Source organism: Alligator sinensis, unplaced genomic scaffold, assembly GCF_000455745.1.
Source record: "Alligator sinensis unplaced genomic scaffold, ASM45574v1 scaffold885_1, whole genome shotgun sequence".
In the NCBI taxonomy this organism is placed as follows: Eukaryota; Metazoa; Chordata; order Crocodylia; family Alligatoridae; genus Alligator; species Alligator sinensis.
This window is the reverse complement of record NW_005842056.1, coordinates 1,264,968-1,288,463: the sequence shown is the minus strand read 5'-3', so window position 1 is coordinate 1,288,463 and position 23,496 is coordinate 1,264,968. Positions and strand designations below refer to the sequence as shown.

The window sequence follows — 23,496 nt, the reverse complement described above, 5'->3', positions numbered from 1 at the left end:
AGCCTCCCTCCTGCCACTCTTGACACTAAAGGCAGCTGGTGCCCTTTTTTCTTGCATTGTTCATGGGAGCAGCTCCACAAAACTACTTTGAACTGCCTCTTAGTAATGACCTATTAGCAAAGCCAACAATAACACTCCCGTCTAGACCATCTGAGCACAGCTAAACTATTCCTTTGTCTCCTCTTCACTTTCTGCCTCTCTTGACAGTGGACCCAAGTTGGGTGGTCTGCGCTGACCTTCAGACTCTCTCTTCCTGCTGTAATGTTCTCATTCGGAAGCAAACCGATCACGTTGAGACCACAATGCTTCTGCCTTCTGCTCCCAGCAGAAACGAAGCCGGCTAGCTGGACCAACCACAAAGCGCGTGCCTGCTGCAGGAGGACACGGGCATCAAACTACCGCAGTTCCTTTGAAAGGACTTTTGCTTTGTATGCAGTCTTGTAGGGTGCTGCCTTAAAAGATAATGGATTTGGTAGTAGGAGGCAGATGGGGGATGGGGCTGAGCACCTGCATCTTGCATTGAGGCCTGTTTTAAAGTCCCTTGAAGTGCATGGCAGTGTGTTTTTTTCCCCCTCCCTCACTGAGTGCAGTGGTCTCATTGGATCTAATCCAATACTAGTTACAGTTAATAGAGTGACTAGTTCATTTCCTTACAAATGGCTGCAGACAGGGACTTTTCTTAAAAAAACCAAACACAAAAGAGAACTGCTCTCCAGCATAGTTTAGAAGTCCTAGTTGGCTTTAGAGAAGTTTATCTCCACCTTTTTAGACTCAGGGCGCCCCTTGGAAATTGCCAGCTCTTCGCTTTCACTTGTTTCTTGGCTATGGAAAAATAGTAGAGCAGTTCTTCTGCTGCAAAGAACTCAGACTCTAGCAGGTCAGAATGGCTTTCAACCCTATAGAGTCCTCTTTTGTTTAAATCTCTGGGTTTATCGTGTGAATTAGGTGTAGGTGTTTGCACATCTGACGTGCCGGGGGGTGCCACGCAATCCTTAAAAGGATCTCATGCCACCCCAGTTGAGAATCACTGCTCTACAGCAACCCAGGAATAAAAGAAAGAAAGAGAAAGTAGTTAATTCCTCAGGGACGCGTACAGAGGGGCTGATGACGGTGATCTGGAAAGCAGAGCAGGGGATCAGAGGGCAAATAGTCTCACGGGGGACCAAAAGAATGGCTAATACCAAACCAAACAGCTTGAGTTATCTTCCTGTGCTCCTGTTTGCTATTGTAATTGGCCCCTTCTTGTCCTGAACTGCCTTGGCATGGGTGGCACTGCTCATGTGCTCTGTAGAGAAATAGTAAACTTCACTCTGCGAGGTGACAGTGACACTTTTTCGGCAAGGCAAAGTTAATGCAACAAAAAAAGGGGGGACAGAGCGAGGAAGAAAGGTGCCCAGTCCCTTTCACCTGCTCTCCATTCCTGTTCCAGAAAGCCAGCGCAACGTCCTGGCGCCTTTGAGGACATCTGTATACCACATAGTACTTTGTGTGTCTGGTGGGCCTTGTAGCTTGAGCACAGCTTGGAGGCAGGTTTCCTACGTAGTGTCCAGGCTGCCTTTTTCATGCGTGTCAACAGGGACCCTATCTTGGAAGCCACTTGCCTGCATGGGATTCCCACTGCTTCCCCTGGGACCCCTGTCTGGGGAGGCTCGTCAGCCTTCACCCCAAGGAGCTGGGAAAGTAGCCTAACAAGCAGAGTGCGACACTCCTTTCGCAGAAGAGCCTGGGGTGTGGCTTTTGGCTCGGATTATCCAGAGGGCTCCTCCGTTCCTTGCTGAGCTCTTGAGCGGGCTGTTCGTTTCCATGCTATGAAGCTCCCCACCCTTCCAGCGAGGCTGCTCGGAGACCCTAAGAGCAGCGTTTAGGAGGGAGGATTCATCTGGGAAACGTCATCTCTATGCGAGTCCTCTTGGAGCGAGGTTTTACAGCCAGTGATGTAAACTGTGCTCCCGCTGTGTCGGCAGCTGGGATCCTGAAGCTCAGAGTGTTTGCTTTTAATCCAGGAGACTGGGACCTGGCACCCGCTTATGTTTTCATTTCCAGGTTGTCCTCAACACCCAGCTTTTCAGGGAAGCCCCCTACCTCTATTTTTGTTTGCAGAGCCTAGAATAGGGCTTGTGAAATGCAAACGTGTCCCGGTTCAGTGGAGGGAAACGGCTGTTCATACTCGTAGAGGAAGAAGAGATCGGCTTCTGTGCGGCTGGACTCCTGTCTCATCTTGCAGCAGTCCTGAGCATCGTGATGTCGATGTTTGTGTTCCCTCCTTAAGGCAAATGAGGCTTTGCGCACTGCGCTTCTTGGGTGAAGAGCAAAGTGCTTTTCAGTGAAAGGTATTTGCCCCACAGACGAGATGGAGACCTTGAAATCTGAGACCGTGGCAGGCCTAAGTATCTCAAGCCTTGCTGATTTTCTTTTTCAGTGCCTCAGTACCTGGGAGCCCAAACTCAGGCAATTAACTCTTGGGTTTCAGATGGGTGATTGCCTGGCTCTAAGTCTGTTCTGGAGCGGGGGAGAGGGCTCCTGAAACATTAGCTGATTCAGGCCCGACACCCCAAATTAGTGGGTGCTTCTGATTTCTGCAAGTCTTCAGCATTGCAAAGTGGTTGGCAGTGTCTCTTGGCTCCCAGCAATTTGTTCTGAGTCTAGGACCCTGGGGATACCTCCTGCTGGGTCTCCTGGAGCTTGCAGTCAGCAATCTGCACTACCTTCCTTCGTGGTTGAGGACTGCTGACTCCTGCAGCCCATGCTGTACGTGCAGGAGATCTAAGAGTCCCTGCAGAGTCAGTGGCGGGAGAGCTCACACAAAACAGCTTCTGGAGCTTTGTAGTTGGCTGTCCTCTTAACTACTCATGGCCATGCTGGTCTTAGTATGGATGGGTGGGAACAGCAGAGGATATGGCTTGCACTGCCCTTAGGCTGGTGTTGGGCAGGTCAGGATTTGGCTTCAGGTCCAGCAGGAGAGGAAGTGTGTTGGAGCTTGTAACCTGGTTTGATTCTCGGTTGGGTGGGGTTTGATTTTTGGTGAAATCAAACTACTGACATGACCTATGCTAGTGCAGACCTGGCTTGCAAATGAGTCATCAGCAAAGTGGAAAAGTAAGGTAGGGAACTCCATTAATTCGTGTTAGGAAGGGAGCAGGGTGCTCAATTGCACAAGCTTTCCATAACTTAATTTTTCCTACCAAAATCGCTATGTACAACAAGGCCCTTAGGTCTTCAAGACAGTGCTGTGCTCCTATAGGGTTAACCTAGGTAGTAAGAAAATATAGAGCTTTCCTCTGCCTCTTTCTTATGGGCAGCTGGATTCCTTCTGTAACCTTGCTGCACCCTTCTCTGCACATCGCCAGCACCATCCTGAAAGCCATATTGTTGGCTTTCCCGGGCCTGGGTATTGTCCAGCCAGTGAAGACCAGTTTAACTAGCCCCTGGGCTTGCTGACATTTCAGATCAAACTCCCCGGCCCACTTTGCAAGTCTCCAGGTTTCCAGTGCATGCTACAGCTGTGCAGTTCTTTGTCAGCCTCTTTGCATTTTGCACAGCTGACCAGCTCCAGCTTTCTTCACATTTAAAACTGCATTGCAGGCTATTTTGTATGTTGTCCCTGGAGGCCTCCGGCGCTGTGGTCATCTAGGGACAAAACCCAAAGCCTTGATGCTGGAGCCCTTTACAATGCTTGCAGCGGTGAGATTGTGGGAGAAAACTGAAATGCAGTTTGTTTAAGGATCCCTTGGCCTTTCTTTTATTTGGTAACAGCACTAGCTCAAAGACCTTGGCAACATCCCTGTTAATGTTGTTACCCCCCACCTATCCGTCAATCCATCTTACAATGTATTCAACCGAGATTTCAGAGCAGCCAGACTAGCAATGACTCAGAGGAGCTGTCTCACGATTAACACCCAACTGGATCCTGTTGGACGATGAGCGTGCCCTTCCTCTGACCAGCTCTGCGCTGGTATTATGGTGCTGGGGTTGCTGTACGTTTAGCCGGTAATTGAGAGCAGGGCTCAGCCTGGTTCGTGCTGTCATCTAGGAAACTGTGGTTGGGCTGGGACGGGAGAGAAGAGAAGAAATGCTTTTTGCAAGGGAAAGGAAGGAGGCAAATGGAAAAACTTACTGTGATCCCTTCTGGTGCTGTTTGGACGTGATGCTATGCAGGAAATGGAGACCCTTAGGTACAGACAAACTGCTGGTGTGGTGGTAGATGACAGTGGAGAACTTGGTTGCCTCTCCACTTGATTTTTGATTTCTAATCTTTTTCCCCCTTGCTAAGGGTTTGCTGATGCTTTTTACTCTTGTACTTGTGGACCTGGCTAGCTCTCTGGTCTTAATTAGTGGGTAAATGTGGCCCCAGTCCAGCCAGGCACTTAGTCATGCACATCCTCCTTCCGCTGGCTAAAATTGTCTTGGCTCCGTTGAAGACGGTACCCCACCGACATCCAGCCCATACTTACGGCCTTTACTGGATTGGCTCCTGTATATACTGCCTTCTTAAGGTATCTGTGGGCTCGATCCAGAGCCCAATGGTCTCCATGCAAGTCTGTCCTTTGACTTAGCTGGGCTTTGGATCTGACACCCAGTAAATTCAAGTCCTAGCCAACCCCACCATACAAGGCATCCTCTGGCCCTTTCTCCCCTCCCCCAGCTCACTGCACCACTTGCATCTTCCCCTTTCTGTTGCAAGCGCCATTCCAGATTTCATTTCTAAATCTGCTTGTTCCTCCTGCGACTAAGAGGAACAGGGAAACGGCTCACACGTGAGAGTGGTGCCACATCTCTTTTAGCAACAGGTGTTATAGAAGTGCGTTGTCAACATGCCGTTTCTGTCCGTATGTTTTTGCACTGTGCAGCACTGCACCTACGCTCCTGGCGGCCCTGGGCGAACTTCTAGTATCTGGCCCCATTACCAGAATCAACACATCGTGATTAGAAAGGACTGAAAGGTTTCATTGAAACTTTGTTAGTAGCAGGGATCCTGGTTATCTCTGTTTTCAAATCCAAAATTCTCTGATTTAAAAAAAAAAAAAAACACAACACCCCAAATTCTTTGATTAAAAATCACAAAATCCATGTTTTTCCATGATTAAAATGAAACGCCACTATATGTATAGGTATCAGTTGAACACAATGTTTTATTGATGCATATTTACAATTTTAAAGCAATTTGGAAGCCTACCAGTGGCCATAGCGCAAGGCTCCCTCCTGCGCCAGGTCCCGCTCAGCGGGCTGCAGAGGTGGTTCCTACCTGGCGCTAGTCCAGTCCAGCTACATCCTTGCACCCCGCTGTGGGTGCAGAAATCTGGGGGGGGGCTGTCCCCCCCCCGATGCATCATTTGTGCCACCGCCCCCCCTCGCCCCTATAGACTTGCATGGAGGGAGCTCAGGAGCTGCTCTCCACCACACTGCCTGGCTGCCATGTGCATGTGTGTGTGCATGCGCACGTGGTGCCCCTTGCATTCTGCTCCCCGCAGCCCCTTGCAAGCTGGACCTCTACCAGCCTGCAAGGGGAAACCTGCGGTTTCTTGGGTTTTTCTCCTTTAAAGGAGAATATCTGCTTTTTGCCATGTTTTTTCACAGCAAACAGAAAATGGTTATTAGGGACTTCTGTGAAAACCCTGGAGACCTTGTGAAAAATATCTGTTCTCACCTCAGCTCCACCCAGCTGCATCATGGAGGGGGTTGGAGGGAGGGGAAGGCATTACTATTTTCTTTTCTTTTCTTTTTTCTGTGTCAGATTTTTCTTTTTTGAATAATTCTTTTTTTCTTTTTTTCTTTTCATACTATGGGCTAAGAAAAAATGCTTTAGCTACAAGTTGTTGTTGGTTTTTTAATCAGAGGTGGGGAATCTTTTTCCACCCTTCAGTTCTTTCGTGGTGAAAACAAAAGGGGGCTTTCTAGTATAAAATCTGATTAATTTTCTTTTTATGCACGTGTACACACAACTTATATATGTATATATACTCACAACACACACGCTTTATATATATTTGCAGTGTGTGTATACACATACATATATGCATGTGCACATATATGTATATATACATATACACACGTATGTGTGTATATATATACACAAGTATGTATGTTTATATAGACGTGTGTGTGGGTATAGATGCATATACACAGACGTGTATGTGCATGCACGCACTATATATATTTTGAATAAGTAGAAAATTGTGTGTGTGTATTTTTTTTCCTTTTAAATCTGTGAAATGACCAAATCTTTAAACGTTTTGAGTACCCCCTGCCCCTTTTGCCTTCCAACGTTTGGCTCGCTCTAGTTCAGAGTTGTGGTGAAATCGGGGAGGAGAACTTGCTCTGTGCTGGGTGGACTCCGTTTTCCAAAGCCACTCTCTTGCACGCTTATTCGTCGTGCAATCTTGCTACACATAATGCTTGAGAAATAGGGAGAGAGCTGGTTTTGAGCCTCTGCATTTTGCTCTGCAGAAAGGACCAGGAGGGTTACAGTGGACAATAAGCTGAGTAGGAGCCAGAATTGTGCCCTGGTTGCAAAGAAGGCTAACGGCACCCCGGGCTGCATTGGTAGCAGCATTGCCAGCAGATCAAGGGGAAGTGAACATAGCTAATTACCTCCATCTACTCGAGGAAATCTATGCAAAGGCTCCGATGATGTTGGCACTTGGGCTCGCTTTCCTGAGACATCCCACCATAAGCAGCGGGTGTCAGTTTTGTGGCCTGTTTCTTTTTGGAGGAAGCAACCGGGAAATGCTGGAGGTGTCACTGGATGCTCTTCCTTACAGCCATGGGGTCTGCATGCTGCACCTGTCATGTCTTCGCAGCAGAGTGGCTTCTTGTTAGGAGTGCTGTCTTGGTTTGAGAGGCAGGTGGGAGGCTGGGCATCCACTAGACACATTTGATTATTAAGCAGCTGTGATTGTCCAGGCTTCGGTTCCAGCCACCAGCAGTTTGCTGGCAGAGAAACAGTGACCTGGGTTTGTGGGACCTGCAGGTTGGTGTCAGACCAAATGGCCTGGACCTGCCAGAGCTCCTGGCACCCCGCAGACACACCTGAGGACAGAAAGTGAGGCCCCACGTACTCCAGCCACTATCTCTTTTTTCTCCCCCAGCCAGGCAGTCTTCCTGCTTGCCCCACTCCTCAGCCTTTTCCCTTCCACCCTTTCCTGATAGACTCTGTTTTCATGATGGAGAGTCATAGCATGCTCACACCATTTCTGAGACTAAGTGAGAGTGCATGAAATGGATGTTGGAAGGGAGTAAAGGGCCTCATCCAAAGCTTTCTCTGTCAAGTGGAAAGATTTTCCCTTCGCCTGGGAAAATTTTCCCAGCGGGAGGAAAAGGGCAAAGGGAATTAATTCTAGGCCATGTTGGGGGGAGAAGCCTGACCTGTAAAACATTCATCTTCAAAGAGGGCATTTTTTCTGCTGTGATGCTTTGCATTTCTCTGTGCAGCCCCACGTGTGCAGGGAGGGTGCTTTGGGGGAAAGCAACTTGGCATGCAACAGTCACTCACTCATTTCTTCCTTTTTGCAGATGAAGAGGAAGCTCTCAACTCTATTATGAAGGATCTGGCAGCCCTAGGCAAATGCGGGGGACTGCTGGACAGCCACAGGAACAAAAACAGCCTTCACTCCAGCAAACAGGTGAGCCGCTTCCAGCTTCCCACCTGCATGCCTGGCAGGCCCGCACGGCTCCAGGGTCTCTTAGAAAGCAGTGCGCGGTGTGTGGTGTTGTGCTTGTTTATGCAGATGGCGTGGTGCCTACAGGCAGCTGTCAGGCTTCTTGCTGCAGGGATCTTGCCGTCTAATTTCAGTTCTGATGCAATGCATTGCAACACCCGGGAGCACAGACGAGCAGTGCAACATGAATTTTAGAAGCGTTGAAACCCACCCAGACAGAACAAATAAGGCATCCATTTGAGCCTTGCTTCAGACTGGTCCCAAAGGCTGCCTCCAGTCAGCCCAGCTGTGAAGACAGGATTGAGCCCAATTCCCACATGCAACTGGGACACACATTCCCACATGTACATGTGTTTGCCAGCATCACCTCATCTCTGCTGGTTTGGATTGGATCTACCAACTCAACCCATTTCTAGAGCCAGCCAAAGTCACAGAGCTAGGTCCATAGCAGTGCTGGGTCTGAGTGTCTGGATCTTGAGCTGGCTGCGTTGGCCCCACAGTCAGTCCCTCCTTAGCTGTATGATGCATGCAGGATGAATGGCTTAATTTGATCGCTGTCTGCCCCTCCTTCAGGCCAGACTGTGCCACTTGGGTCACCATGGCAAGCATCTGGCAGTGGCCCAGTGACCAGCACTGGGCAGACAGAGGCTCAATTCCTAACTAGCCATAAATACTGCCTCTCTCCTAACTTCGTAGGTCTGACTCAGCCACTTTCTTCCTCAGACAACAACGGCGTGACTGTTTAAAATATACCCCCCTTGTGTGAGAATTTCCCTCGGTCAGGACCCGAGGCCATGCATAGATGCCTCCAGAAGCTGCTTGGAGAACCTCAGCTGTGAGGTGATGACAGACACGCGGAGCGATGTGGGCAAGGAGTTTGGAGTCAGAAAGGAGATAGAGGAGCAGGAATTAGGCAGTGGCAGAGCCTTGAGGGGCAGAGGTGGAGCCAAGGAGAGAAATGTCGATTGTTGGAAAAAGTCCGTCAAGAATTGCCTCCTTTCCAGATGTGGCAATAGCTGTGAAGTGAATTGGTCCAGCTGTGGCACAGAACGAGCCAGGCTAGGGCAGGAGGTGGCAAAGTGCAGCGGTGTCTAACCAAGGCAGCATCCTTTGGGTTTTGCTGAAGATACGGGGAGGCACATTTATTTCTTGCTGGCGTGCCAGGGGGCACTTGGCCAGGCCTGGTCTCTTTGAGGAGCTGCTGAATTATTTTGCTGTTCTTCCCCTCATTGACCCCCTTCCTCCCTGATAGCAATGCCTTATCAATTGACAAGTTACAGGGACCGGTGCTTAAACCCAGTATATGAGGTGTGGTCAGTCACCTGCTGTCACCCCTGAACGTTTCCTGTGCCCGTCTTCCTATAAGTGCTGAAACTTCATTGTGACGTGCAGAGGTCTGTGGCCTGCTGTGCCAGTAGCACGTACTGTAGGATTTTTCAATGGAGGTCAGGAGTGCAGGTAAAGCCCTGCAGCATGCATTTGCTCCCTGAAGTTAAGGTAATTACAACAGATGCTGAGGGAGGTGGTGTTAGGGGATGTGGTACCAGTCAACCCACTGGTGCAGTTGGTGATCTAGGGGCATTTTTACACGTGCTGTGGGAGGCATTAATTAGGAAGCCATGCTAATGAAGTGCCTGAACATTACATGTATCAGCATCCCCCATGTTGAAAAATGGTGGCGGGGCACTTTGAACTCAAACTCAATGAATGAATGAGCTTTTTTTTTTTTCAGTGCAGGGATGCTGATACATGTGACGCTGGAGTTGGCGGGAGTGCGGTCATTTCTGTGCTCCAGCAGACTCAATTAATTGAGTTTGCTCCAACACTCTGGATTTCCAGGGCGTTGGAGCCGGCTCCCTGCACACGTATAGGAGCCCGAAGTGCCGGATGCACTGCAAAACTGTTGGGCTGTGTTTGAAACAGTAAGTCTTGATTGAAAAATGGAGCTAGGTGGGGTCCGTCTTCTAGCACCCAGATGTAATAAGCTATTCTGTCCTGGTAACAGGCAGGGCTGTTTGCAGTTCCTGATCAGAAGGAATTAAATATGAGGCTTAATCCTGAATCCTCCTGGGCTTCCAGGGCAACCATGTATTGATTAGCTCTCCTTTTATTATTGTTTCTATTACAGTTGTGCCTGTGAGCCCTGCTCCTGGATTAGACTTGCAGTGTTAGGTGCAGTGCAGTCAAAAAGATCATTCCTGCCACAGAGTTTCTCTGTTTTTATATATACCATGGTTGTTTGGGGAGATCCTAACCATGTTTGTGGCCCCGTTGTGACAGTTACCATACAGACACATGTTAAGAGATGTTCCCTGTCTCAGAGATCAGTCTAAATAGACCAGCCAAACAAAGTGAGAGGCACATTATCCCCAGTTTACAAATGGGAAACTGAGGCACAGAAATGAAATGACTTGGCTAAGGTCATACACAAATACCGAGCCAGAAATTGAGCGCGGTCTCCCTTAGTTAAACTGATCTGTATGTTTAATATTGATCCAGTGAGACTCTTGCTTATTAGGTTCCAGATGCTGCAGTTCTTCAAGGATGAGCCAGTTGCATGTATTATATTCAGGATGATAGCTAGCTGCAGCATTTGTTACAGGTGCATTTTATCTCTAAGTATTTGTAGAGCTACAATAGAAATGTGGGAGTTGCATATTAACAGTGCCTTCTGTATTTAGAAGGTCACTTTTTATATGAAGATAGATGCCTTTCAATAGATTCAGGTGTCCTGGCTTAAAGTTTCTAATTCTGAAAACTTTGGCCGCGCTATGCAGTATGGAATCCCCAGTCGATAAGAAAAACGTTGTCTCTTGGATTGGGGAAACATTCATCGATGTTGATAGAGGTGCTCGCACGACCTGGTGGATATTTGCAGGACAGCTCTAAATTGGTTCCATTTTTTCCTAGCAGGGAGATCCCAGGGGGTGGTGATGGTAGGCAGTCGTCTTCCCCTCGGGACGTTTCCTGTGGGGTCCCTTAGGGCTCCATCTTATTGCTCCTCTTGATCAATGTGTATATGAGGCCGCTGGGTGAAGTGTAGAGACTCACTGCGTCGGTGAGAAGTCTTCGACCCTTTCTTTTGGAGTCCTGTCACCACCATCATCCATGCCTTTGTAACCTCAATGTTAGTCTACTGCAATGACCTCTATGTAGGGCTTCCCTTGAAAACCATCTAATGCAGACCACCGCAGCCCAAGTTCAGATGCGGGTGGGTCACCAGAAGTATGCATCTCTAGTTCTCCAGCATCTGCACTGGATCTCAGTAGCTTTCCAGGTGCAATTCAAGGTGCTGGTTTTGACATGTATGGCCATAAATGAGCTGAGTCCTACATTTGTAAGGGACCCAGCCATCCCATCGCAATCCCTAAGGTCAGCTGAGAGCAGCCTCCTTTAGGTACCGTCAGTACGTCAAGTCTGCTTGGCAAAAATGTGTTGGAGGTCATTCTTGGCAGTGGCTCCTCAGCTCTGGAACTCCCTCCCTCCTGAGGCTGCCAGAGCCCAAGCCTGGACATCTTTCAGAAGTGTTGAAAGACTTTCCTGTTTGGGCAGCCATTTAGCAAATAAAGCTAAGCCGAGATGCTGCGTAGAGGGTCTCTGTTCTATCTTGATATTCAGTGTGGTCTTTGGTCTGTCTCCTGTTTTTAAGTTATTCTGTTTCCTAATTTGAAGCCACCCTGAGCCCTTGCTGGAAAGACTGGTATATAAATAGAAGAAATAAATACAATCTAAGGTAGACTGAAGAACTTGCATGTCTTGTATACAGAATACGTGGCTAAGGTTGCACGGAGCTTCTGTAATTGCCTGAATCATGGCATGGAAAGGCCAGCAGTTCTCAACCAGGGCTCCATGGGACTCTAAGGGTGCCGTACAGTATTAGCACCGTTAGGTGTGCGAACCCTTAGACAGGAGTCACAAGATAAACCCAAATATTTTAAAAAGGAATCCACAGTGTCAAAAATGCTCTGACCTGTTCTTTGAGTTCTTCGCAATGAAAGAATTGCTCTATCATTTTCTATAGTCAGGAAACAAGTGACAGCTTAGAACTGGCATTTTCCAAGAGGTACCTTGAGTCTGAAACAGTTAAAAACCACTGACTTGGTCAAATCCACTTACAAGTCCACTTCCTTTAGTATTGTGGCTTAGAATGAAATTTTAATTGACGTTTTGCACTAGCCGAGTGGCTACCAAATCATTGTTGACAATGATCACGTGTCTTTCATTGCTTTTCCAACGGATCCTCTCTGGATGCATAAAAGACCGGTCCTCTCCATTACTTCCTTTAGCATTTCTAGATGCACTCGGACAAAAATGCATGCACACGTATGTCAGTTTTTAAGTTCAGCCTGTCCAAGCGAATGACTGCAGTTGTTCAGCTCATGTTGAAGACTATCCAAGACGTTTACAGAACTGACCAGGAAAACTCAGAGTTGGCTCTCTATAGCTGCAGTAGAATAAGATGATTCAGCACAGCTTTGGATGCCTTGGAGGGTAACATTTTATGCAACCCAATGGGTGGAGAGCACAGCAAGCCGTGTTGGGATGTTTTGAGGATAGCTGACATTTGGAGGGTTTGTCTGAAGTAACGTATTTCTTTTACGAAGGCAGAAAATTCCTAGCTGTCATTTTGGAGGCTATGGAGGTACATACTGTATATACAGGGGTATAAGTATTGACTTTGCTGGAACCAAGGAAAATGCCAGGGTTTCTTGGGTGAGCCCTGAATAGCTGAAGTTACAGAAAGCGAGTGTCTTGCAAGGATGCTTGTTTACACGTGCACATGCACCCCACCTTAATTTATAAAGCAGGCTGCTGCATTATGTCATTCTCTGATATGAACTTTAAATTATTGGCTGTGACTCGGATTAAAAGTTGTTGTTGTCGTGGGGATCCAAATGTTCTCTCTGATTACGGCATTAGTTCTTGGAAAAGCGTCCTGGTCCTGAAACCATTTGGACTGGTCCAACATTGGGTGTCTCGCATGTGGTTTTTAAAAGTAAAGAGACCAGATGTAGGCGTACTTAGTGTGTGGCCCCTTGAAATCCCAGGAGGTTGGATGTTCAGCTTCCATGATCGGCAGCTTGTTCTTCTAGCACACCCATGCCGGAGAACTACAGACCCAGAGTGGGCTGGGCTCGGCTCTGGGAGGCGGAGGACGCTGGAGCACAGCGAATTGCTGTTTCATGCAATTCAAACGAGTCGGGCTTGAGTCAGGCCAGAGCTCAGCCTGTGAGGCTGGGACCAGCCAGCTGGATGGAGAGTTACTGGGGATTCGGGTTCTGCTAGGCAGAGCTGGGTCAGAAAATTGCAGTCTTAATTTGGAGCAGAGAGGCAATAGTCCTGGGAGTCTTAGTCTTGGAGCAGAGAGGCAATATGTCCTGGGAAATGTAGTCTGGTCCATCAAGGAGAATGCAAACCTGAGGCACCTACAGTGCAGCTCCCTGATTAAAGCTACCAAATGTCCTGACTCATTGGAACAGCCTCGACTCGGACAAAGCCATCCTGGTGTCCTGATGCAATTCAAAAAGGGGGATTTTAGCTCGGTTCATCATTCTTGTCTGGGGGGAAAAAAACCACTTAAGGTTGCAGAATGGGCCCGGACAGTTGTGCAGTGAGATGGAGCAGGCGGTGGCTTCTGTGCTGGGAGGTAGCACAGAAGTAGTGCAGTTTAATGGCTTGGTGTGATGCTACCTTACGCGGATGAGCTCGGCTGAAAGGCAAAGCCTGTTGCACAGGCACCACGCTGCGTGAAGCTGACTGTACCACGGTTAATTTGGGAGGTGGCACATATGAAGCAGGCACGTGTCCCTCCAGTGGTCTCTGGTTCCCATCCTGGTTACAGCTCCCATAACTCTGGGGGCTTCCCCCACGAGGCACTGTAGCAGCACAGCCACAGATTTTGGTTTTGGGGCATTTAGGTTTTTTGGATTAAAAAAAAAAAATTATTTCATTTTTTGGAGGAAACGGTCACATTCTCCATGAAAAGCAAAGACTTCTTGTGAAAAGTCATGTAGCTGGCAGCCCAGTTTTGCACCGAAAAACAATTTGGATAAAAATGTTTTGAGCAGACCTCCTGTTTTTCACCTGTCTCTGTGTCCATCACAATCATGACAAGAATGGGTGTTTTATTGCCTCTGTACTTCCTAGTTATTCCTCTGTGTTCTCCTGTCCTGTACCATCTCCTTTTCCTTTTCAGAGCTTTTAAACTGCTGTTTACATTTCTGGCCCTCTTATTAGCATTTAGGATTGTGCAATACTAGCTAATAATGGGTGCTGGTGTGGGCACGCACATTTGTGCGCAGTGCCAAACATCATCATGAAATTATTCATAACTTTTTTTTTGGTTTGTTTGAATGCCCTGCAGCAAATCTAAATTTTTTCTGTAGGCAGAATACTTGCGGCTGAGTTTCTCATCCAGCTGTGTGAAAACGGGGCTTGGTCCCAGGCTGAATGTTGAATTTCCAATACTGGATTGCTAGAATAGGTGAGGAAGAAGAAGAATCGTGCCTAGCTGGTGTCCTTTTTCACCTAAAGATGTTGTTTCTCCTCCATTTTACAAATGGGGAAGCTGAGGCACGGAAAGGGGAAATGGCTGGATTTCTCCACGGTCTCTCTGCAAACAGGCAGCAGTGCTGGGAGCTGAACCTGTGTGTCCTGAGTCCTGGCCCAGTGCTCTTCTCCATAAATGGCACTACTTGCCTTGCAGAGGTAGGATAAACTGAAGTAAAGAGAACATACTAGGCAGGGCACAGGAAATGTAACGTAAAGAGAGATGGAGCACACATCTGCATATCGGCTCCAACCTTTAACAGACTGGGGTTGGAGAGGGACCTTTCCCTGGGGATGGTCACCCATCACTGCTGCCAAAGGTTGCATCCTCTGCAGCAGCTGGCAGGGGGCCCTGCGGGCTGGGCTGAGTGAACGTGGGGTTCTGGCGTTCCTCCCACAAAGCAAGAGGAAAAGAGGAAATGGGCACTGAGAATAACAGCAGAGGATGCCCTGCAATCTGTAGGAAGGAAAGGGGCGAGGGAACAACGAAGTGAAACCAGGAAGGGTAAAAGGGACCAGAGAGAAATGGAACAACGCGGGCAGTTCGGGGAACGAGGGTCTGTGCAATGGATTCAGACGTAGCGATCAAAGCAGGAGCCGACACATGCTATCAGCGAGATGTAGCTTTAATCTCTGGCTTTTCGCCAGTAGTCTTCAAAGGATTGTCAAGAGGGGCTGGCATCATCTTCTCCAGTGAACAGCTGGGGAAACATGCCCAGCATGCTGGAGGGACTTGCCTTGGGGCACTGTGCAATCCACTGGCCTCCTGGATCCCAGCCCAGTGCTCTGTCCACTAGATCTCCCTCCGTCATACTACACAGGTGCCTTTCCGCGGCAGGGAGTGTGCTTTTGAGAAGGGCACGGATGCATGTGAATCTTGCAGGCTGTAGGAGCAGGCTGCAAGCAGGAGCGGGTGGGGAAAACTGCCTGGTGCTGCCCTTCATTGTTTCTTCTGCGCAAAAAGAAAATTCCCATAGGATAGAGCAGCTCAGCTCACCCATCCACTGCCTTTCTCCCAGCAGGAGACCTCCAGGCTCTGAGCTTACCATGTCCCATGCTCTTTCATCGTGAGGGAAGGGGACGCGCAGGACCGACAGAGACCAGGATTTCCTGGTAGCTTTTTCCAAAAAGGAAAAGGGGGAAGTGGGCAAAATTTTATCTGTTAAACTACTGAAGAGCCTAACAGCTGAGTGCTCCATGCAGATAACTGCTCACACTGTGGATTAGTCGTGTTCGGCTGTGGCCTAGATTATAACTAATATTCTGTTGCTAAAAACAGGGCAAAGTATAGGACGACACCAAGTAAATGTTTGGTTTTTGGTTGTAGCCGTGTTGGTGTAAGGACAGAAACTTCCTACGTCTGAAGAAGGGTGATTTGCATTCAAAAGCTTGCAAAGATCTGTTTTTTCCCCAACTACTCAGCTGGTCTAATGAAAGATATCACATCTACCCGAAGCACCTGGCCTGCCAAGTCAATGAGGGGTCCTCTGCAGTCTGACGCTGCCGCCATGCCCTTCCGCTGTCTGTTAGACCCTGCACTTCTTTCCTTTTGCATGCTTTTCGGATGTGTGCCCCAAAGGTGACTTGCTTCCCAGCACCTCCCAGCCGGGTCTATATGCCCCTTGCCTGTCTCCCTCGGCTCTTTCCATCCCAGGCTGGTGTGTGTGTGTGTGTGTATGTGTGCTTTTTATTACAAACAGCAGTGTGCTCTTCAGGGAGCTCTGCACAAGATCATGATTCACCTCGTTTGGAAGCACTTTTTCCATTTTCCAACGCGTCTAATCTAAACCAGCGAGCGCTGCTGTTTCTCCCCCAGCTCCACTGGGAAAGGAGGAGTTGGGGAAGAGGGCAGCGCAGCCCCGTTTTGGCCATATCCGGAGGGTGTGACCCCATCGGCAGAACAAGTTCTAGGCAGAAGCAGCCGGTTCCTTTCCTCCAAGCCGGCCGTATGAGTTGTGGGGACTGAGATCTCTTTGGCTTTTGCTGATTTTTTTTGTTCCCATTTTTGCTTCGAACTTGCTGCGGGTTGAAGCTACGTTCATGCCAACCCTTTTTTCCTTTGAAACCTTGAGGTTTCGGACCGCTCTTCCTTTAAATAGAATTTTTAAGGAAGGAGCTAAAAAGTAGGAAGGAAAAAAAAAAACTTGGAAAGACCATGACAGGCTTGCGGTCACCGGAGTGGCTTTGCGTGTATATCTCTTTCTTTTTCCTTTTTAAGCTTGGAAGGTAACGAGTGACATTTTAGAGGCCATTGGGTAACTAGGCCACGGGGAAACTGCAGTCCAAATGCCTTGGAGGAGACATTCAGACAGAAAGCGAGGGAGCGCTGTGCCTGCCAGGGCCTTTTTTAATGTAGATGCTGTTTGCATTAAGGTTGGGGCAAGGGGTGACCTCCAAGATCAGAGCCTTACCAGCCCCAGCCTAGACGTTGAGCAGGAAGTTTGGGGCTTGCCCGCATGACATCAAAGCTGTGTTTTAAATCCCTGCCAGAGATGTGACTTGTCTAAGACTGGGAGTGAGGTCTGGAGGGAGGGTGGTCAAGCGGCCACGGTTCGAATCCAGAACAAGAGGGACAGCCCTTCCTCTGCCACAGATTTCTGGTGTGACCTTAGGCCTCTCACAACTAGATCTTTTACTACAGCCCGGTGAGACTAAGTAGGGCCTCAAACGTAGGTTTTCTGCTTTTTGGGTGATTGCATTAACCCCTAGCCCAGTGGTTCTCAACCTTTTTAGACTCGAGGCACCCCTCGGAAAAGCCCCCCCCACCCCATGAGCTGCACGATGAAACTGGGCCAGCCTGGCCTTGCTCCCTGCTGCCACATGCAGCTTCCCGAGCTGGCTGGAGCCGTGCACCGCCGCGGGGGTCCACCTGCATGGACCATGAGCACCCCGAGGGCCCACTCCCTCCTGCTGCTGCTGCCGCCACTGGCAGGGACTGTGCACCATGGGGAGGAGGGGGGCACACACACTGCCCACCATACCCGCTCCGCCCCAGTTGGGACCCTGGTCTTGGCTGGGACTTTGAGACACCACCAAAACTCAGTGGTGGTGATGTACAGGAGAAGTTGAGAGTACTGAGCAAAGTTGAGACTATCATGAATGTAAACGCTATTAGCTGCAGATTTGATAACGCATAAAATGAGAGAAGATTTCCAAACTGCATCGTGAGCACATTGCTGCTCTCTTTATTGTGCCTCTCCCAGCTCATGTATTTTAAAAGCCTAGCTTATTTTGGTGCTTTTTATATTGGCCTGTCCAAAAACCTCTCTAGATAAATGAAGTCCCCCCCCTGCCGCCATGCATCCCGCTTGTTTGTTTTTCTCCTTGCAAGTGGAGCACAGTTATATGGGGCAGCTGGCGTATTTGGGTTGGCCATATGCCAAAGAAGATCGGCCGGGTTGTTGATGCAGAAGAAAAGGATGCAGCAGGTTTTTTCCTCTCCGGAGTTGTTACTAGTGTTGTGACATTTTTCCAGCAACAAGCTGTTTTGAAACGTGCTTGTCCGAGAAGCTGTTTTGATTAGCATAAAACGGCATTGAGTTGGAGACCCCAGTTCAGCGATGCCTTTGAGCACGCAAGGTTTTCTGAGCCAAGCTCCATTTTTTTTGTTTGTCTTGCTCCCGAGCAGGCATGAACCTCAAGAGATCCTTGCCCTGGTTTCCTTCTCGTGTGTACACTGAGTCCACTGACTGCCAGGTAAATCGCAGCTGGAGATATTTTAAGTTGGACGTTTGGAAGAACTTTTGCCCAGAGAGTTGGTGCAATCTCCACCTGTGATTGTTTCTGAGAGCAGTTAGACAGACACTTGCCTAGGCTGGCTTAGATGGGGCAGATCCTGCCTTGAGTGTGGGGTCAGACTAGATGACCTCCAGGTCCCTTCCAGCCCTGCTCTTCTGTGATTCCAGGTACCGAATCCTGAGTTTTATCAGCAGCAATGAGAGGATCTGGGTATTTCACCTAGACATTTGAGGTCAGGCCTCCAGAGCATGCAGACGTTCAGATTAGGAGTGATCCTGGCCTGCCCTCGCTCTTCACAGGCAAACATCTCCCCAAGCTCAAGGGCTGCATATTTTGCACTCACATTTTGTTGTGGGCTGCTCTCTACAATATTTGCAACCCAAAATGTTGGGTCAGAAACAATCACCCTCCTCCCTTTGAACTTCCAGATGTTTGAAAGCCAGGTCAGGATTTTGGGGTCTGATTGTAATTAGGGTGCTGATTAGACATATTCCAGTGCTTTTGGATCTGGAAAAACTGGCTTCAGGTACCTCAATGATTCTCCTGGGAGCATCCCTTTTCATGATCTTTCACCTTTCTCCTTCTAGTCCTGGCTGGGCACACTGGGAATGTCTACACATGCATTTACTTTACAGTAATTTACTGCATATTAAGTGTCTTTTACAACGGCGTCTACACGTGCAGGCATTACAGCATAGTAATTCTGTGTGTGGACTGACTTGGGACTAAACAGGGTTACTGCACGTCTACACGTGCCTTACTGTGCAGTAACTACTCGGGTGTAAATTGGTACCTGCATCATGCAGGTAGCAAATTTATGCCCAGGTTGGAGTAAGTTGCTGTAGGTACTGCACAGTAACGATGCACGCGTAGATGCGCCCACTGTGTATATCAGGCAGAGAGAGATTCTCCAGGTATTTTGGCACTTCAGGTCCAAGCTCAAAACTGGAAATAATACCCTTTTATCCTGATGCACTAAGTATAGTGGGTTCTGGCCAAGTGAGGAGATTTACTACTCTTAACTGAACCCCCCTAAGCTCGTTCTTGCTTTCTTCAGCTCTTGATGCACATAGCTTTTAGGGTGGCATGCCTTGAATTCAGTAGATGTTGCAGTACTTGGAGATCTGGCCCTTTAAAAATAATCCCAAAGACCAGGCAGGTCATATTCCCCATTAGAGACAATGTCATTTTAGCTCTGCCTGCCTTCAAAAGGGTGAGAGTATGGAAACTGTGCCTTCAGGCTCTGGAAATGCAGGGTTAGTGATAAGGAGCACTCTCAGGAAGTGGTGTCACCCACCCATTCAGGAGTTGTCCCGTTCAGATGCAGGGAGTGTGAGGCTGATTCTGCCTTGGCGGTGCAGCCCTGCTGCTCCAGCTAAGGTGGGCAGTGCATTTGGAGCTTCTCTTTAAAAGAAAACAAAAAACCCTCATTGGTTTAATACAGATGAAGTGAGAGAGAGCAGGACTACAGCTAAAAGCAGCTAACTAGTTCTGCATACAGCAGGCTGTAAGGGTGAGGCAGGACACCCTTGTGTTTTTGCCCCTGCCCTGGTTTTGGGTCTAGGTCCTGCCCCAGACCACAAATTTCTTAGTCTTCGTATGTCGTGCTTCCCCACTTGGGAATGATAACAGCTTTCTTGCAGCCTCTACCTGCTTTGTCTATTTTTCCAATATGTGGAGAGGAGGAAGAAGGGATGTCTCTGACACCCCTACCAGACCCGCGGGTAAAGGCAGGATGGGATCTGATGCATGATCCGTGCAGTGCTCTTCCTCCCTTACACACGTGCATGGCAGGAGGTGTGATTGTGGGACTGAGCGTCAGATCCCCTTGCACCTTATTGGCAGCTGCGGGCTCCCAACCTCAGAGGTGCTTGATAGGCATAATAGGAACCAGCGACCAAGTTGTTATGCATTTTTTGTGGATAACGTTATGGTTTATTGTTTTATGATGCACTTAATTGCTTTAAAGTGTGATTGGGTAATCGTGTCACAAGTGTAATGTGTGGCAGAGGCCTGAGGTCTTTGTACAAGTGAGTTCTGGATCTCAGCTGAGGCATCTCCATGTAATTCAGATAGCATTTTTAAGGTGGAAGACCAGGTCCTGTGCGTGTCTGTACAGTGTGAACGCAACCAGGTTCCTGACCTTGTTTCGATTCTGTAGGTCCTAACATAATAAAAACTGAATGATGATAATTAGTGAAAGCTGGCACCCTAACTTAGGCTGGAGCAGATTTAACAAGTTCAGGTCCTTGGCAGTCTTGAATGCAATACTTGGTATCCCTACCTAAACTCTCGCTGTGTGCTGCTTAACACCCTGTTGATGCCCCCAGGAGCGTAGGACAGGTTCTGGGATCTCCTACTCAGAAATCAACAATGGGAAAGATGATCCAAAGCCCTCAAGTCCAGTCCAACTTAAGTTGCTAAATGCTTGTCCCACCTGGAAAATAGGCCTTTGGCTCCTGGGTGATTTTGGAAGATGTTACCCAGCAGAGCCTGAGCAAACGTATCATACCAAACCTGTCAGTTATGCAGACTTAAAAGCCAGTTCCTTTTATTGATAGACAAGATGATTTTTACCAGATTTGGGGTGTTCCTGTGTTCAAGGAAGGAAGCAGCCTGGGGCTCCCATGGTATAATCCATCCTTGGGTCCATCTGAAGGCAGTGGGCCCTCAACAGGGTCTCACCGAAGTTAGTGGGCATCTTTTTGATAGTTGTGCAGGGCTTTGAATCAGACCCTGCCAGCCCAGTGTAAAGGAACTTGGTTATTAACTGTCTTCTCTCTTTCAGCAGCGCAATGCCAGGCTCAAGTTTGAATATGACGGGGAGAAAAGGTGCGTGCCTGCCCTCATGACACTAATGCGACTCTGCTTTGCACCTGGGGCCACCTGTCTGCACCTTTCTATCCAGCCCTGCATGCAGAAGCCCTGTGAGGAGAGCTCCCCTTCGCAAGGCCTGCCCAGTAGCTACAAATCTCCTTTGTGCCCAGGGAATTGATTTCCAAACTGGAATCCATTAAATGCCCCATGATTGGATGTGGTTGGATTCTTCTTTCCACTTTTACCTTTATTTCTGCAGCCTATTGAACCATAGTTGGGCATTGAATCTCCTACTGAAGAGTGTTCTTTGATTAGCAGCCTGTGACAGTTATTCAAGATAAGTAGATTTTGGGCATGGGTCCCATAATAACAGAGCTGCTATTCGAAGCCCGTCCGCCCTTCCCAACTTGACATTTACAGGGAAGGATCTCTGCTCGTGGCAGGGTTCAGGGCCTGGCTGGGCAGGTTGCCTTGGACAGAAGGGGTTTCAGGCGGATGGTCACAATGGCTAATGCACTCAGTAGAGGATAACACAATGCACACAGCACAGGGCTGGATCCTGTATGCTTGCACACCTGCAGCTCCTACTGAAACCCATGGGACCCTGCATCTGAGGGCATAGGAGAGTTGCCCTAGCAAATCAAGCCATCTTTAGTTTGCTATTCATTGCCATTCTGTAACCCATGAAATGACAAATCACAAGGGAAACTGGCCCAGGTGTGGTCTGTGGGTCTGCTGCCTGATCTCAAGGACATGCTGTTGGACCTCAGTTCTGCCTTGGAAGGGAATCTTTGTACCCTATTGAGGACAGAGGGGCTGTGCTGTGAGCCTTGGGGCATGATCTGAGAGACGACCATGCTTCCTTCTGGATGGAACAAGCCCCCAGCCCCTGGGGGAACGGTACCCGCAAGGACCTGGGCCTGAGTTCGCCATCCATGTTGGAGCTGTTGTGTGGACGAGGGGAAGTTGCTTGTAGCCTCCCTGCCACGATCTGCCCCATAATTATTGATCGTTATTGATGAATAGGGTATGTCATGACATTGGAGAGTAGGTCCCTGCTCCACCAGGCTGAGGCTAATCTACTTCCACAGCACAGGTTTATCCAAGTGACACCTCTACCCTTATTTCTGTTCTGTGTGCTTAGGATTATCCAGTTTCCAAGACCAGTCAGATTCAAAGAAGTGCTGCAGAAAGTCATGGATGCTTTTGGACAGATGATGGATCTGCACTATGCCAACAACGAGGTACTAAGTGGTTGGGTAGCCAGCCCACATCATGCAGCTAGTTATCCTTCACCTTTCTATTTGGCAAGAGAACATGCAGACACAAACCCTTCCTACGTTGGCTGCTGCGGTCCCCTTGCTTTACCTGTGGCAGGTTTGGGTGTTATGTCTGGGGCTGTGTCAGGATTGACTGTGTAGTTTTGCTAAGAGGCTGGACAGTGGCTTGGTATGGGATAGGGGTGATCCTGTCTCGGGCAGGGGGGTGGACTAGTGACCTCTGGAAGTGCCTTCCAGCCCTACTCTCTGATATCTGTGAAGGAGCTTGCCAGTTCCACAACATGCTTGCATTGCCCTGTCTTTCTTTCCTATGTGATGAACCTCACTATCCTGCTCTTCAGCACGAGGCACATTTGTTCCTTGTACACTGCACCCTGAAATGCAGACAACACAGCCACCCTGGAATAGGGCTGGGCATATGCTTATAAGCTCCCTGTCCTGGGTGTGTGGTGGTACAGGCTCAGCACTGCTCCAAGGTAGCTGCACTGTATTAGTGCTTGGAGCTGGGTGTCACTTGAGATTCAGACCAATCAAAAGACTGTGCTGTTACTCCTAATCTGCTTCTCACGCCATGTCAAACAATCTCCTAGGCTGTGGCATTGGACGTGGTCAGAAATGTTGTACATTTTCTAATTTCAAGTGTTTTCTGATGGTCTCCTGCACGGGATTCTCCAGGAGTGAGTCACTTCATCCCAGGCTTCTTTCCATTGAAAGATTTTTTGCCACCAACAAATACAACTCTTACATCATGGGCTTTGCCCTCTGCTGGGCATTGTCTCCTTATACATTTGTATAGCACTTAACCCAATCTGAAGTTGGCTGCTAATTATGGTGATAGTTTGGTTGAGTTTAGCTTTAGTTGGGGGGGTTTTCTGTCCATCAGTGTTTTCTCCTTGTGAGAATTGGCAGCTCTTGTATGAGCAGCAATTTACCTGACAGCTTTATCATGAAAGCAGTCTTTATAGATGGAGCCAGCCTTGAGGGAAGGCATCTACAAGTCCTGATAATGGCACGTCATCTGTAGGCTAATGATGTCTTCTGTGCCAAATTCTGTTCTCAGTTACATTGGTGTAAATGTAGTGTATGTAATTCCACCTCCATCTGTGTAAATTTGGAGTGATGGGGGTCAGCATTTTGCCTGTTTTTCCTCCCGGTAAAAATTGCCAGTTAATGACTTTAGACAGTCAAGAGACTTTGGGTATCCCTCTCATCTGAGCTGGACCTTCCCACACTACAGAGCCTTGGCAATCCCACATGCACATCAGCTCTGGGGAGACGATCCCTTTTTAGACTCAAGGCACCCCTTGATAGACGTGAGGCACCCCTTGGAAAATGCAGTCTCGTAGTTTCACTCAATTTTTGACTGGATAAAGATAATGCAGCCATTCTTCTGTTGCAAAGAACTTGGAAAGAGCACAAGAGCTCAGAATTGTTTTTAACACTGGATTCTTATTTGA

General features: G+C 48.4%; 1 protein-coding gene across 7 annotated transcripts in view; it reads left to right on the top strand.

Annotated features, from left to right (window-relative positions):
• The window catches only part of LOC102368863 (mitogen-activated protein kinase kinase kinase 3-like), a 92,952-nt gene that overhangs the window by 31,031 nt on the left and 38,425 nt on the right, over positions 1–23,496 (top strand). For 3 of the 7 annotated variants that reach the window (XM_006022952.3, XM_025203364.1, XM_025203363.1), the window contains 3 exons: positions 7,510–7,619; positions 20,731–20,774; positions 21,904–22,003. In XM_006022952.3, coding sequence (XP_006023014.1) covers positions 7,510–7,619; positions 20,731–20,774; positions 21,904–22,003 — 254 coding nt within the window. Of the gene's footprint in view, positions 1–7,509; positions 7,620–8,351; positions 8,496–8,558; positions 9,578–20,730; positions 20,775–21,903; positions 22,004–23,496 lie in introns of those variants that run through there. The other 4 variants (XM_025203365.1, XM_025203366.1, XM_006022953.3 and 1 more) reach the window with 4 other exon arrangements.